Source organism: Trachurus trachurus, assembly GCF_905171665.1.
Source record: "Trachurus trachurus genome assembly, chromosome: 18".
Taxonomy (NCBI): Eukaryota; Metazoa; Chordata; class Actinopteri; order Carangiformes; family Carangidae; genus Trachurus; species Trachurus trachurus.
Genome location: NC_139909.1, coordinates 23,125,811 through 23,142,918, shown reverse-complemented (window position 1 = coordinate 23,142,918; position 17,108 = coordinate 23,125,811). Strand labels below are relative to the sequence as shown.

Here is a 17,108-nt window from a genome sequence, read left to right as displayed (position 1 = left end):
TTCACCATGCGCGCGGAGGCTCATGGGAAATGTAGTGTGAAATCACTTCACTTTCCAAAATTCCTCGTTGTCCCTTTAATGTTAAAAAAGTTGAGTCGAGCTGAGACGAGCCGGTACCACGTAGTGGAAAAGCAGCATTAAATTAGATTACTGCAACAAAAACAATGTCATTACGTCCACTCCTCATTCCTAACATTTACTTGTTAACTCTGTTTCTTTATATGTTTGTCCAACAGCACACACCTATATTTATTTACATAAACCCAACATCTTTAAACTGCACACAATCAAAGGAAAATAGTGGTAGGTTGTCAGTAAATGATTGCTGAACTCTCCACTTCTCTGCTGTGCATACAAAGGTCTTCCACCTTTCAAATTTAGAGGTTTGAGGTGTGTTTGATTGGTTCTACCTCTCAGCATGTGATTCTTCTGAAGGAACTAAAATTGACAGCAAGAGTGGCAGTGAACATGTGATCGTCAGTGCTGCCTTGCTGGCCAATCAACACAGGTCTGATGTTTTAAGAGTGGAGAATGTATCGGGGTGATTGTCATTCAGCACGGCAATTTCAACATGAGGAGATCTCCAGAGTTATTCCTCTATCTGACATGTTTGTTCATGGGGAAAATGGGTGAGTTGAAAGAAGTTTGTTTCAGGTTTAGTCAGTCTTAATGGAAGTTTTTGTGTTGGTATTTTCTGAGTAGGATCAAGTTTGTGGACTTACTTTTTCTCCTGTTTCACTTCAGCTCAGATGAATCGCTTCACTCTGTGTGCAAATGTTTCTCAAGACAGAGGATTAATAACAACAACTATTGGTGACAGCCTGGCTTTGAAATGTTTCCATGACAGTGATGCTGCTAAGTATTACTGGTATAAACAATCACTGGGACAGAGGCTACAACTGATCTGTGTCACCTATAAGTTTGAAAAAAATGGGACTTTCCATGGTGAATTCAAGGATAATCCACGCTTCGCCCTGGAAACTAAACTTGGCATGAACCAGTTACATATTTCAAATGTACAACTCTCAGACTCCGCCACTTACTACTGTGCAAGAGGTTATTCATTTATGTTTGAATTCGCCGAGGGCACTGTTGTCAGTGTGCAGGGTTCTGGGATGGAGATCCAGGCTTCAGTCCATCAGTCAGAGTCAGAGATCATCCAGCCTGGAGGCTCAGTGACTCTCAACTGTACAGTGCAGACTGGGACCTGTGATGGAGGACACAGTGTTTACTGGTTCAGAGACTCTCAAAAATCTCATCCAGGACTCATTTACACTCATGGAGACAGGAATAATCAGTGTGAGAGGGAAACTGACACACAAAAACACACATGTGTCTACAACTTGCCGATAAAGAGCCTGAATCATTCTGGGACCTACTACTGCGCTGTCGCCTCATGTGGACGCATGCTGTTTGGAAACGGGACCAATGTGGACGTTGATGGTAGGTAACTCTCTACCAGAGCTTTGTCATGTGATTAGTAGTGAGCTGCTTCTTTACAAGTACAACAAAGTCAATTTCTCCTGCTACAGATGAGGAAGACTCTCTCTTCTTGGTGTATATCTTGAGTGGAGCTTTGGCATTTACCACCATCCTCAGTGTCATACTGGCTTTCATGATTTACAAGATGAAGAGCCGCACATGTTCAGGTAATCTGTGCGTTTCATCCCAGGCATTATATCTTGAGTGAATTTGGCTTTTTGAATGAAATACTGTATCTTTCTCTGTATTTTACACCCAGAGTTTCATGTCAGTTCATCAACTCCCTCCACATCAAATGCAGAGGTAAATATTGTCGCTTTAGTTTAACTGTTAAATTTCATCTCAGTGTCCTGTTGAATAATTAGCCTAGTAATAATATTGTGGACATATTCTATTGTTTTAATCAGGAACTGATATGTATATTGTTTGCAGGGTGTCCGGGCTGCAGACGACCTCCATTACGCTGCTTTGAATGTGCAACTGCCAAAAAGGTCAAGAAGACAAACGGACGACACCAACAGTGAATGTGTTTATTCCCGTGTTAGGCAGTAGATCTGTTTTCATTTGTACTGTCCTTAGAAGTTTATCTAGGTGTTATAATGCATATAGGTCTGGATACTTGCCGCCTGTGTTCATCACCTCCTCTCTCTTCCTAATTTCCAGTTTCCATCATACTCTCCTTTAATAAAAAAGGAATGAAACGCCTCAAAATACTACCTTTGAAAACTTTGTTTGACTGTTCACATGACATTATGACCTAATACTGACACTTTTAACTAATTCTGAGGACTGTAAAATGAGAATAAAAGCTCTCACTAACTCACTGAACCCCCCCCCCCCCCAAAAAAAAAACAAAACAAAAAAACAACAACAAACAAAAAAACAAAACAAAACAAACTCTAGTGCCTTTTTATTCAAAAGTAGAAATTACTCTGAGTAGCGATTGAGATCTTCAGCATCAGGTGCAGCACAAACAGTGCAGCTGCGTCTTGATTCTAAATAATTTGCCTTATGAGTTTCCAATTGCGAACTACTAGATTATGACCAGCAGACACTTTGTTGGACTCAGCGATCCTGTACTATTATGGTAACAGTGGAAATGTGGATTGTACTACTACTTGGCTGACCTATGTTCATTTTGTGTGAAAATTATATGGTAAGGCTTGTATTGTAATTGTGCAATTCTCTGACGTAAACCAAGCCTATTTTCCAGGCCTTTTCTCGAAATTAATAAAATGAGTAAATCTCTGCAACCACAAGGTCTATTTGAATACTTTTGGTGTCACAGTAAAGGGAAATGTAGCCCTGTGGCTATTATTTTCATTCATTCATATACAGATATTAAAATGTTTGTATTGGTAATACATAATAGCTCATGAAGTGTAAATATGTTAAAAATGTTGGATTATAAAATATTAAACAGTCATGTTACAGTCACAAGTCAGAGATAAAAGAGTGGTGTCTTAAAAATCATTCATAGGTGATGTCAGCACAAGGAGACCTCGATTGTTGTGGGGTAGTGAAGCATCTTGTTTTTTTATTCTCCCATCTTTGTATGTCTGTAGAGCCAATCCTGTCCTCACCTTGTTCAGGTAGGAGGGGCTTAGCGTCACCTACGTGCCGCAGCAAAGTTAGTGGTAGCAGAGCCTGCTTTTATCAGCGTCCAGTTGGATAGCTGTAAACTGTAAAGTAAAAACACTCCTAACTTCCAAGACTGACGGAGAGTCGTCATGTGGTCGATGTGTGTGAACTCTGTGAAGCTGCCAGAGGTAAATTCATGTGTTATAATGTACTCTGTGCTGGTGTTTATTTGTAACGTGTATAAAACCGAGCCGAGTTGCTAATCGCCGCTAGCCTTTAGCTTAGCCTCCTCATAGGCCTTCACACTGTTTATTCTGCATTGTCGTTAGCAATTGCTAATTTGTGTGATACATTCTGTGGGTTTTTCGCTATGAATAGGCCTGTACCTTATTTACTAAGAGTAATTGTGTGATTCAGGACTGGACATTTGCCATAAGAGGGAGAGAGTGAGGACCGGGAGAGCCCTGGACCGTGGAGAGAGACTGTAGCTGCTGTACTTGAGCGTGGTTTCCCCGCACCGTGTTGCTGCACGCTCCGTCCCCTTGCCGCTGAAACTGCACCTTGCCTTTTGCCCCTTTTCCCCCCATCTTCATCTCTGACTGTGAGGATTCGTGAGTACACGAACACATTGCACGTGCTTTTTTGTTTGTGCTGGTTAAAACCCAGTGAAGTGGCCATTCGTTTCCGGCCTCCATGCTCACAAGCATTTAAGCAATATCACAGGAGAGGGAGTGCTGTTGTACTGTATATCAGCATGGGTGTGATTCGGTCTTCGGTCGCAGATAATCACACCCGTGATTAGAGGCCCCGTCCCACTGTAGAGGCCCCGTCCCACTGTACTACAACACCCCAATTAGTCAGTATTTCCTAGCTACATGTGGTTACAGAAATAAAATGAGAAATTGCTGTGTTACTGGTGAAGAGTAAATGAAGATGACACAGCAAAGGTTAAATACATTTAATGTTCGCCTAAAAAAAAAATCATATTTTGGATGAGTGTCCTTCAGAATGATGCTGCAAAAGCTCAAAACCTCTATCAAATGATTGTACAATGTATGAACATTGTCTCTGCAGTGGTTGATTCTGATAAAGTGAAGCAGTACAAAATTATTGAGATTTTACTACAAAATATTCAGGCAAGCTTTCCAAAATGTCCATTTTTGGCACAGTTTGGAACCACCTGCCGCTATAAACCATTGTTTAATCTTTATTTTCACACAATTTGCAAAAACTAACTGAAAAAGAATCAACCGAGACTAAATAACAACTCCTTTCTAGGCCCTCTGTGTCCCTCTGCGAAAATCTGCACTGAGAGCATCTTATTTGGGTGCAGTTACGCCTGGCTCTATCTCTGCAGCGGATTGGTTGATTCAAGTGATTGACAGCAAATTCGAGCCAATAGAATGAGGCTATACCCACGTTGATGTGATTGACAGTACTGGCAGCCAATCAGAATCAGAATTTTTCTCATGAGCCAATCAGAATCAGCAGAATCCTGAAATGTGTGACGTGCAGGCTGTTGTGTGCGCCGCTCCTAAAGCCTGCCCGGACCGATTTAGATGTAACACCGGTCAAAGTTCAACTGGAAATATTGTGGATTTACCCATAAAACAAACTTTTCACGGCAAAAGACTGACCTCTGACGATGGATCCCAGTTTATACCTCCATGATCCCAGGCCACACAACACAAACTGCTTCCAAACAAATTGTATCTCATTCATAAAATAAATATTGACCCACATAGCTGAATGTAGTTCATTGGGTTATGTGAAAATGTACAAAAACAAACAACAACTAAAAAATACACGAATCTGCGCATGCGTCTACGTGAATTTGTTTACATTACGTCAGTCTTGACTTTGAGTGTTTGACGGACGGTGGAAAAAGGTGATGATGTTGAGTCTTTTTCATCATGGATAAAAGACCAGGGAAGCCAGGTGCCCAGTTTAGAAAAAGAAGGAAAGAAGAAGAGGAGAAACGGGCAAAAGATAAAGGTATGTAGGTCTCTATGAGTGATGTTAATTGTGCATGTAATGAAACAGTAGCGTATAGGCTATTTATTAGCCTCCTGCTAATATGTTGCTACTTAGCCACAGAAGACAACTGGGTTTTAGTTTTGCTGAGGCATCATGTCGTGTAATTAATTTCACCCATAGGCAACCGAGGCAAGTTCACACAGGCCTATTAGGAATTTGTAAACAATGCGTCCTGACTGTGAAATTTTTAATGCTATACGTGGGTCTATTCTAACTTAAATAGCTACATTGACATGACATTTTTGTAAGCTACATGTGATATAGCTTTTTGAATAATTTGTAGTGTGTTATACTTAGTTAATAGGATGTTAACAAATGTTAATAATGGTTTATTTGGTTTATTTTATAACTGATGCATGTTAAGTGTGATCTAACTTACATATTGTATCTTAATTGTAAATTCAGCGGCACTTCTGGAATATTTTGCAGCACTCACTGGCCAAAACCAGGGCGTACATCCACCTGGGAGGAGGCTTGGGCTCTCTGGTGGATCTGCTGCCCCTTCAACCTGACCTCTGATGAGTGGTTAAAAATAGATGGATGGATGAAAACAGTGAGGGTACCAACCTGTAAAGCTGTCACCCCCTCATACACAACTATAAGCAAAATTTAAATCAAGTCAAGTGTTATGAAAATTCATCCTTGTACACTTGCCCTGAAGAATGAGAAATCAGCTATAGCAGCTGTAAACCTAGACATTTTAACGCAGGAGTCTTTGGGGCTTGACTCACTTTTGGAGTCAGCCAAGTGGTCACTGGAGTAACTGCAGTTTGTGGCACTTCAGGTTCGTAGGTTGTACAAACCCTGTAGAATGGAATCAGCTCTAGAGCCCAGTCAGCTAAACCTCAAGAGGCCTGAGAGCAGCTCCGCCTGTGCACATGTGCATCTAAAAGGATATCAGGATGCACTTGGTGATATATGGTGATAATTTTTTTTGCTATGTTCATTCACAGATAATGGTTTTCATGGTGTAAGCAAGGTGTGGCTGTATCATAGAACAGGATGTGCTGAAGCAGTAAATGCCAGTTTCACAGAACCAAGGTGTCTGTGTTGTCGTGACGACAGCAGAGACATTATCAAAAGCTACCATCTGCCAACTAATTCCATCAATTAATAATTGATTAACATAAAAATAATTGAAATAAAGTATTGTAATGACAGCAATACTTTATTATTATTTTAATCATCAAGTATAATTCTCAGATATCTAATCATTAATAACAAAATTCATACAACTGATATAAATTCATCTACATGTATCTATAGTTTAGCCTATATATGCAAATGAACACTGCCTATTTATTACACAGGTATTTGTTAATTATCAAACCTGCATGTAGATAATCACAGTGAGCCCCTTGAAATAGTATAAGTAGACTCCACTCCCATTACTGGTAAATATATTGTATATACCTGGCATTTATTTTCCATGATTTAAAATATGATGTCAAGGTAACAACCTTTTCTTTCAGCTTGTGAGTCTTCTAAAGAACAAACTCGACACAATAGGTGGCTTTGAGCATGTGATCATGTTTCCTAAGTAGGACGTACAGTAAAAGGCAGTGACACATTGGGTTGGCCAATCAAACAGTCTTCTGTCTGAACAGTGTCGAGATCCTGATCATTCAAGACAAGAATCTGAACAGGATGGTTCCTCTAAAGCTTGTCTTCTGCCTGACCTGCCTGTTCTTTGGAAAAATGGGTGAGTTTTACATTTGTGGCTGCAGTTTGTATTTTAGTTCAGATCTCCAGGTAATATTTTTATGTAAACATTATAGCCCTCAGGATTAATCCATTGTGAATTTGCTTTTATTCTCATCATAATTAAGCCCAGGAGATTGGTCAGGAAATATCCTCAACTCTTCGCCAAAAGAGAAGTTTTATATCAGCTGATGTTGGACAAAATGTGACCTTACAGTGCTTCTACGAAGGCACCAATTATGGATGGCTTTACTGGTATAAGCAAACTCCGGGACAGGAGCCAAAGCTCATCTCTACTTATTATGTGTTTGATACAAGAAATACTTTTTATTATGAATTCAAGGACAATCCACGCTTCAATCTGGACGCTGGAAACGGTAAAAATAATTTAATGATCAGCGATCTGCACATTTCTGACTCGGCTACTTACTACTGTGCAGATTACATGTATGATATAAGGTTCGCAGAGGGCACTGTGGTCAGTGTGCAGGGTTCAGGCTTGAAGGACCGACCTTCAGTCCATCAGTCAGAGTCTCAGATCATCCAGCCTGGAGGCTCAGTGACTCTCAACTGTACAGTGCAGACTGGGACGTGTGATGGAGGACACAGTGTTTACTGGTTCAGAGACTCTGAAGAATCTCATCCAGGACTCATTTACACTCATGGAGACAGGAATGATCAGTGTGAGAGGAAACCTGACACACAAACACACACCTGTGTCTACAACTTGTTCCTGGAGCATCTGAATCGCTCTCATGCTGGGACCTACTACTGTGCTGTTGATTCATGTGGACAAATATTGTACGGAATTGGGACCCAACTGGACATGAACTGTGAGTAACATTATATCATAGCCCGATAAGATAAATAGTTATTCATACAGTAGTAATGACCAGAGAGATTAAAGCTGAGAACTCTGTTTCTGTAGATGAGGCAAACTCTCCCAACCTTCCTGTGTATTGCCTGAGCGGAGCGCTGGCATTCAACACCATCCTGGTTGTTTTACTGGCCTCTTCAGTGTTGAGGATAATCAAGAGAAACGGCTGCCACTGTGCAGGTGAGTTATCATGTATGTGATGTAATTAGCTTGCAGTGACTGAATATGTTTATGAATGACAGAATCTTTTATCTTTTACAACCAGAATCTCGATTAAGATCAACGGAAGCTCCCTGCACAGCAAATCCAGAGGTGACATTTTTATTTTGAGAATTCATTAAAGGTTCCATATTATGTAAAAGTAATTTTTCCATGTGTTCTTGTTCAGGTATAAGTTTGATATTTATATTGAGAAAGTATCAAAGACTATGAAGAAATGTGACAGTATTCATAAACTGAGCCTAAAAACAGGCAAGCGGGACTTTTGTAACTTTGTGATGTCACAACAAATCCCACTGCCATGCTTCAAGTCCAGCCCACTGAGACCCACATACAGTAGGCTTAAAACCCCTTTTCTGATTTGCTCGCTGACCTGTTGTTGTTCTTTTATATCAATACTTCAAATAAAACACTTTAAAGTCTTAATATGGGACCTTTAATTATTATTTAAATGCACATAATGTTTATTGTATGGATGCTTTACATTTTTAACAGTAATGATATCCTGATATTCTTCATGTTTTGTTACCAGGTTTACCAAGATGGAGACAACCTGCAGTATGCTGCTATAAATGTTAAACCATCCAGCAGATCAAGCAAGCAGAGGAACAGCACCAAGACTGAATGCGTGTACTCCAGTCTGAAGTAGTAGAAACACTTGTGATATTTGTACTGATTGAATAGAATTGGATTTTGTTGTTTGTCTATGTAGGTGAAAAGATTAGGATTTTTTGTACTTTTCTTGTGGTCTGTATTCATAATATGCAATTAGATATTTGTACGAAATATGTTCATGCTCTAGGATTCTGCACCTCATGACTGTAACAATGAGGATTTAGTGCGCCTAGGTCAACCAATACCATGTATCTGCTTTTGATGCTATTTACTTTCATAATTTTTTAAACCTCACCTAATAAAGTAACATGTTGGTCTTGAGACGATAACATGTGAATGCGTTGCATATCCAGTAGCTCATTCTAACTACAGCGGCTGAGTGCAACATGTGTCCTAGAAAAGCACATGATTGACCACAGCCACCGCAAAGTGAGTGGTAAAACTGTGTTGTTCACACAGGAAGTTCTTTTGTCGACCTAATTCCTAATTGAATTGTAACAATGAGGATTTAGTGCGCCAAGGTCAACTGAACAATACCATGTATCTGCTTTTGATGCTATTTTCTTTTCATCATCTTATAAACCTCACCTAATAAAGGCTGGGGTCTCCCTCAGAGATAAGGGGAGGGGCCCTAGTTTTGTGGCGCAGCGTGTCTCAGTGCAAGTTTCGAACAGCGGTCAGGTCAGTTTGGTAGACCGAGATGGGTGTGGCAGCGCAGCAGAGGGAGGTGTCACAGATTCAGCTTAGTGCAGTGAAAGTTTCGTGCCAAATTAACACAGCTGAAACTAACGCAAACTAATGAAAAACTACAAAAACAAAATAACTATCATCTCTCTCAGACACCCACAAACAGCCTCGACATCAGATCATGAGTATATAGCCTATACTCAACATCTCTCATCTCAGAAAATAAAAATAAAAGAGAGAGAGAGACACTCGGACGCATGGTGTTTGATCAGTGTACACTTCTCATCTTTGTTACACAGGTTGGGTAACTAAATGTGATTGTCTTTATTGTTCAGGTCAAACCTGATTAACGATATTAGTAACCTCCTTATTCAGCCACTCTGAGCTCGGACCTCCTGGACCAAAACACCTGTTTCCTCCTGGGAGAGGTTCGGCCTCTGGCGTCGCTGTCTCCTTTCGTCCATGTCTAAGTATAAAATGACAAAATTACAGTGGCATCGCCCATGGCTCAGTTAAAGGTGAGGAGAGGAGCTCATTTGATTGGTGAAGATCTGAATCAGCGGTGTTAATCCCACTCCACACCTTCTCTCCTTCTTTCCCACTCACGCCTTCTCTCCTCCCTCTTTCCTGGAGGTGGGAATGCAGAGTGCTTGTGTGACCGATGTTGTTCTGGCCTGCCCTGAGTGGGTTTGGTTTCCCGCACCTCGGTCGACGATGCTAACCGATTCGCCAAGAGGTCCATGACCACTTGGCAAGTGGGTTAGCACGTCTTTTTTGGGCGAGTGAGTTTAACGTCAGTCCCGCTAACCGCCACACGCTGTCACTTCTCCTTACTGGTACCTCGTGACTGTGGCTATACCCGCGGACCTCCGTTACACTTGTACCGGGCTGCGCCGTGCACGAAACTTGCAAAACTCGTGTGGACACACCCCATTGGCACGGCGCACCTGAGCTGCACCTAGACTGCGCCTGGTCTATGAAACTAGAACCCAAGAATTTCAATAAACCCGCTGCTCCTTTGTGTGGACGGGAGCACACAAAGGAGTGGGTTGAGGTGAGTTGAGGTGGTTCAGGCATCTGGTAAGGATGCCTCCAGGCAGAGGTGTTCCTGGGACATCCAGCTGGGAGGAGGCTGGGGCTCTCTGGTGGATGGATGAAAACAGTGAGAGTACCAACCTGTAACTCAAAGCTGTCACCCCCTTATTTATACACAACAATAAGCAAATTTTAAATCAAGTCAAGTGTTATGAAAATTCATCCCCATACACTTGACATGAAGAATGAGAAATCAGCTATAGCAGCTGTAAACACAATTATATCAGCTGTAAACTTGCACATTTTAACGCAGGAGTCTTTGGGGCTTCACTCACTTTTGGAACCAGCCAAGTGGTCTCTGGAGTAACTGCAGTTTGTGGCACTTCAGGTTCATAGGTTGTACAAACCCTGTTGAATGGAATCAGCTGAGGCCTGAGAGTGGCTCTGCTTGTGCACATGTGCATCGAAAATGATATATATCAGGATGCACTTGTTGATATATTTTTTTCTATGTTCCTTCACAGATATGGTTTTCATGGTGTAAGCAAGGCTTGGCTATATGACAGGATGTGTCGAAGCAGTAAATGCCAGTTTTAAAATAACCAAGGTGCCTGCTGAGAACAGCTGAGAAGCTACCATCTACCAACTAAGTCCATCAATTAATAATTGATTAACACTGAATTAATTAAAATAAAGTATTGTAATGACAGCAATACTTCATTTTAATTAATTAAGTTGTCGAGTATAATTCTAAGATATGTAATCATTAATGACAAAATTCATGCAACTGATATAAATTCATGTATCTACAGTGTAGCCTACATGCAAATGAACACTGCCTATTTATTACACAAGTATTTGTTAATTATCAAACCTGCATGTAGATCATGACAGAGTCAGCCACTTGCAATCAAGGGGGCAGTTGTCGGTCTGAGAAGTGAAGCTCACTTCCGCGTTCAAAAAACTGCAATCCCCTCGGCTGTCGCTGGGGGCTGGCTCCAGAAGGGAGCAACTCCAATTGAGCCCCATGTTAAAATAGCCGATTTTACAGCTTAAAAAAATATATTTACAGCCTGGTACATGTTAAATTTTTGTTCTCAACCGATAGTTTCTACCCCCGCACACACTCTGAGGGGGGTGAATTTTTTTTAAACTCTACCGTTTTACTATTATTAGGTTTAAAGTTCTGGCCAATTAGGGCGCAGAACCGTTGAGTGACAGGTCCGGAGACCGCTGCTACGAGGCCAGTGGGCGGGCCCTCGGCCGGCCAACGGCCGCACCGCTCCAAATATGGCAAGTAGAATCCAACATGGCGCGGCTCAAACCCCCGTAGTAGCGGCACAAAACAGACTTCCCCAAACCAATGGGTGACGTCACGGGTGCTACGTCCATTCTTTTTACAGTCTATGCTTGCAATAGTATAGTTTGGGTATAAGTAGACTCCACGTTAATTACTGGTAAATATACCATATATACCTGTATTTATTTTTTCCATAATTTAAATATGATGTCAAGGTAACAACCTTTTCTTTCAGCTTGTGAGTCTTCTAAAGAACAAACTCGACACAATAGGTGGCTTTGAGCATGTGATCATGTTTCCTAAGTAGGACGTACAGTAAAGTGCAGTGACTTGGGCTGGCCAATCAAACAGTCCTGTGTCTGAACAGTGTCGAGATCCTGATCATTCAAGACAAGAGTCTGAACAGGATGGTTCCTCTAAAGCTTGTCTTCTGCCTGAGCTGCCTGTTCTTTGGAGAAATGGGTGAGTTTTACTTTTGTGGCTGCAGTTTGTATTTTAGTTCAGATCTCCAGTTAATATTTATGAAAAGATAAATTTATTGTGAATTTGCTTTTATTCTCATCATAATTAAGCTCAGGAGACTGGTCAGGAAATATCCTCAACTCTTCGCCAAAAGAGAAGTTTTATATCAGCTGATGTCGGAAAAAATGTGACCTTGCAGTGTTTCTACGAAGTCAAAGATTATGGAGTGCTTTACTGGTATAAGCAAACTCTGGGACAGGAGCCAAAGCTCATCTCTACCTTTTACGTGCTGGATACAAGAAATACTTTTTATCATGAATTCAAGGACAATCCACGCTTCAATCTGGACACTGGAAACGGTAAAAATCACTTAATGATCAGCAATCTACACATTTCTGACTCGGCTACTTACTACTGTGCAGATAGCTACACGTTTGTCTTAAGGTTTGCAGAGGGCACTGTGCTCAGTGTGCAGGGTTCAGGCTGGGAGAATGGAGCTTCAGTCCATCAGTCAGAGTCTCAGATCATCCAGCCTGGAGGCTCAGTGACTCTCAACTGTACAGTGCAGACTGCGACCTGTGATGGAGGACACAGTGTTTACTGGTTCAGAGACTCTGAAGAATCTCATCCAGGACTCATTTACACTCATGGAGACAGGAATGATCAGTGTGAGAGGAAACCTGACACACAAACACACACCTGTGTCTACAACTTGTTCCTGGAGCATCTGAATCGCTCTCATGCTGGGACCTACTACTGTGCTGTTGATTCATGTGGACAAATATTATACGGAAATGGGACCCAACTGGACATGAACTGTGAGTATAGCATACCTTGCCTGGTTAGATAATTAGCAACCATAATGATTACAGAGACCAAAGCTGAGATCTCTGTTTGTACCTTCTGTAGATGAGGCAAACTCTCCCAACCTTCCTGTGTATTGCCTGAGCGGAGCGCTGACATTCAACACCATCCTGGTTGTTTTACTGGCCTCTTCAGTGTTGAGGATAATCAAGAGAAACGGCTGCCACTGTACAGGTGAGTTATCATGTATGTGATGTAATTAGCTTGCAGTGACTGAATATGTATGAATGACAGAATCTTTTATGTTTTACAAACAGAATCTCGATTAAGATCAACTGAAGCTCCCTGCACAGCAAATCCAGAGGTGACATTTATTTTGATAATTCATTAAAGGTTCCATATTATGTAAAAGTAAATTTCTATGTGTTCTTGTTCAGGTATTAGTTCGATATTTATATTGAGAAAGTATCAAAGACTATGAAGAAATGTGACAGTCAGTATTCATAAACTGAGCCTAAAAACAGGCAAGCAGGACTTTTGTAACTTTGTGATGTCACAACAAATCCCACTGCCATGCTTCAAGTCCAGCCCACTGAGAACCGCATAGGCTTAAAACCCCTTTTCTGATTTGCTCGCTGACCTATTGTTGTTCTTTAATATCAGCGCTTTAAATTAAACACTTTAAAGTCTTAATATGGGACCTTTAATTATTATTTAAATGTACATAATGTTTATTGTATGGATGCTTTACATTTTTAATAGTAATGATATCCTGATATTCTTCATGTTTTGTTACCAGGTTTACCAAGATGGAGACAACCTGCAGTATGCTGCTATAAATGTTAAACCATCCAGCAGATCAAGCAAGCAGAGGAACAGCACCAAGACTGAATGTGTGTACTCCAGTCTGAAGTAGCAGAAACACTTGTAATATTTGTACTGATTGAATAGAATTGGATTTTGTTGTAATTCTATTTAGGTGAAAATATTAAGATTTTTTGTACCGTTCTTGTGGTCTGTATTCATAATATGCAATTAGATATTTGTACGAAATATGTTCATGCTCAAGGATTCTGCCCCTAGGTCAACCAAACAATACCATGTATCTGCTTTTGATGCTATTTTCTTATCATCATCTTATAAACCTCACCTAATAAAGTAACATGTTGATCGTGAGATGATAACATGTGAATGCGGTAGCTCATTCTATCTACAGCGGCTGAGTGCAACACGTGTCCCAGAAAAGCACATGATTGACCACAGCCACCGCAAAGTGAGTGGTAAGACTGTGTTGTTCACACAGGAAGTTATTTTGTCGACCTAATTCCTAATTGAATTGTAACAATGAGGATTTGGTGCGCCTAGGTCAACTGAACAATACCATGTATCTGCTTTTGATGCTATTTTCTTTTCATCATCTTATAAACCTCACCTAATAAAGGCTGGGGTCTCCCTCAGAGATAAGGGGAGGGGCCCTAGTTTTGTGGCGCAGCGTGTTGCAGTGCAAGTTTCGAACAGCGCAGCATGGCACACGGTCAGTTCGGGAATTTGTTAGACGAGATGCACCAAGATGGGTGTGGCAGAGCAGCAGGGGGAGGTGTCACAAGGTGCGTTCGAGATGAACTGCGCCTCGTCTGGAAGGTCGGCGAGAGCAGGCGGCAGCAGCAGGGGGTGGTGACAGAAAGCTGCAGTCAAGTCGGACAGTTTCCAGCCGCCGTCAATACAAACAGGAAGTCACCAAAGTATATATTTCTTATGCTGTACTGCAATTGTCCAATAAATAACCAATATATTTCTCAGAACAGAAGTTTGACTCGGTGTGAACATTTTTTTAAGCAGTAGGCCTACAAAATGAGATTCATATAATTTAGCATTATACAACAACACGTAGTGTTTGCAGTCCTAACTAAGAGTCAATCAGATCATGATCCGGCGCGTTTCCCATCATGCCCTGAGACTTGCAGTCGGTGGAGAGCAACTGCGGCGCCTGGCTCTAAAAACTGTGGCCGCCTTGATCTCGTGAGGTTATAGTTGCAGGCGCGTGCATGACGTCAGAGCAAGTCGGGATCAAGTCGGACACAAATCTAACCGGCATGCTTTGTGCGCTTGTCACCGGCGATCGATTCTGCGCAGGCCTGGCTCATCTCGAACGCACCTAGTGATTCAGCTTGGCACAGTGAAAGTTTCGTGCCAAATTAACTCATTGAGTGCCAACCACGTAATTTCTCGTTTTTCGTTCCCATGCGTTGAGTGCCAAAAACGAGATTTTACGTTTTTTGCTTTTTTTTTTAAATTATGAAAATAGACACTTTAATACACATTATATGTAAATTTGGGGACTCTACGACGAGCAGAACTGAAATAGATGACGTTCAAAGTCTCATGACAGCTCATGATCTGGAAGTTTTTATCATAACTCAGCTTTTTCAAACGGAGTTCTGCATGTGGATGCAGCAGCTGCTCTGCTCTCACCCGCGAGGCTCCAGCAGCTCGGAGCTGAAACAGGAAGCTCTCAGCTGACAGTCCCGCCCGGTCTTCATCTCGAGCAACACTGTGTCCTCCCCAAGGTCCTCCCGCGGTAAAATCTGATGGTCTCTGGGCCAAAGCAGACCGGTACCACCGACCCGTACCACAGAAGGACCGCGACCACCTGTGGGACCGGTGTTCCCGAGCCGCTGTGGCCGACAGACCCTCACGTTCCGCGGCGAGAGGCTGTGACACGGCACGGTGCGTCTGTGTTATTGTTGTTTAGTGGCGCCCCCCCCCGCCCCCGATGGTGGTTTTGTGAATAGAACAACAATTGTTGTATATATTTATCTTACACGAGCCCTTTGATCCAGAAATGCGAGTGTCAGAAGAGCGACAGGCACAAACAAATTGCCGGTACACTTGACTAAAACTTTGGAAAGGAGCGCGGCACTCAATGAGTTAACACAGCTGAAACTGTAACGCAAACTAATGAAGAACGACAAAAACAAAATAACTATCATCTCTCTCAGACACCCACAAACAGCCTCTGCATCAGATCATGAGTATATAGCCTACTCAGCATCTCTCATCTCAAAAAATACAAATAAAAGAGAGAGAGACGCTTGGATGTTTATGTTCTGATCAATGTACACTTCTCATCTTTGTTACACAGGTTGGGTTACTAAATGTGAGTGTCTTTATAGTGGAAAAGGGGTGTGTGTGTATTTTGTTTTTTTTGTTACACAGGTGGTTGAAAATATTGATGGATGGATGAAAACAGTGGTACCAACCTGTAACTCAAAGCTGTCACCCCCTCATTTATACACAACTATAAGCAAATTTTAAATCAAGTCAAGTCATATGAAAATTCATCCTCGTACACTTGACATAAAGAATGAGAAATCAGCTATAACAGCTGTACTAAACACATTTATATCAGCTGTAAACTTGCACATTGTAACACAGGAGTCTTTGGGGCTTGACTCACTTTTGGAGCCAGCCAAGTGGTCATTGGAGTAACTGCAGTTTGTGGCACTTCAGGTTCATAGGTTGTACAAACCCTGTAGAATGGAATCAGCTCTAGAGCCCAGCCGGCTACAACTCAAGAGGCCTGAGAGCAGCTTAGCCTGTGCACATGTGCATCTAAAAGGATATCAGGGTGCACTTGTTAATATATTTTTTCTATGTTCATTCACAGATATGGTTTTCATGGTGTAAGCAAGGTGTGGCTATATCATAGAACAGGATGTGCTGAAGCAGTAAATGCCAGTTTCACAGAACCAAGGTCTCTGTGTTGTTGTGACGACAGCTGAGAAATTATCCAAAGCTACCATCTGCCAACTAAATCCATCAATTGCAGTCATTACAGTACAACACTTTATTAATTATTTTAATCAAGTATAATTCTAAGATATGTAATAATTAATGACAAAATTCATGCAACTGATATAAATTCATCTATCTACCGTGTAGCCTATACAGTATATACTGTATAGGCTACACGGTACATAGATGAATTTATATGAATGAACACTGCCTATTTTTTACACAGGTATTTGTTAATTATCGAACCTGCATGTACATAATGACAGTCAGTCCCTTGCTTGATGTGTTATTTGTAGTGGTTGTTGCTACAAGATAATTCAGGAGAATTGTCTTAAATGTTTTAAATATTTGAACATGTATGTCATATGTGTGTATATCTGTTTTCAGATTGAGCATATAATTTTATATTGTAACATAGGACCCCAGGAAGAATAGTCGTAGCTGAGGCAATGGGGATCCATAATAAACTAAACTAAATAGTATAGGTTAGGTATAAATAGACCCCACTCCCAT

At 41.3% G+C, this 17,108-nt stretch overlaps 3 protein-coding genes across 3 annotated transcripts; all 3 read left to right on the top strand.

Annotated features, from left to right (window-relative positions):
- Nucleotides 1-625: 625 nt before the first annotated feature.
- Nucleotides 626-1,451, top strand: LOC311001948 (T cell receptor alpha chain MC.7.G5-like; the record flags this gene model as incomplete). Its single annotated transcript, XM_083993127.1, has 2 exons — nucleotides 626-629; nucleotides 745-1,451. 2 exons carry the CDS (start codon nucleotides 626-628, stop codon nucleotides 1,449-1,451), a joined length of 711 nt encoding a protein of 236 aa, XP_083849253.1.
- Nucleotides 1,452-5,911: 4,460 nt separating this feature from the next.
- Nucleotides 5,912-8,546, top strand: LOC311001947 (uncharacterized protein; the record flags this gene model as incomplete). Its single annotated transcript, XM_083993126.1, has 5 exons — nucleotides 5,912-5,980; nucleotides 7,019-7,634; nucleotides 7,730-7,858; nucleotides 7,944-7,990; nucleotides 8,430-8,546. The coding sequence occupies 5 exons, from the start codon at nucleotides 5,912-5,914 to the stop codon at nucleotides 8,544-8,546; spliced, it is 978 nt and encodes a 325-aa protein (XP_083849252.1).
- A 1,156-nt stretch (nucleotides 8,547-9,702) lies between these two features.
- LOC311001945 (uncharacterized protein) lies at nucleotides 9,703-16,987 on the top strand (the record flags this gene model as incomplete). Its single annotated transcript, XM_083993124.1, has 4 exons — nucleotides 9,703-9,717; nucleotides 12,196-12,814; nucleotides 12,906-13,034; nucleotides 16,983-16,987. The coding sequence occupies 4 exons, from the start codon at nucleotides 9,703-9,705 to the stop codon at nucleotides 16,985-16,987; spliced, it is 768 nt and encodes a 255-aa protein (XP_083849250.1).
- Nucleotides 16,988-17,108: the final 121 nt, after the last annotated feature.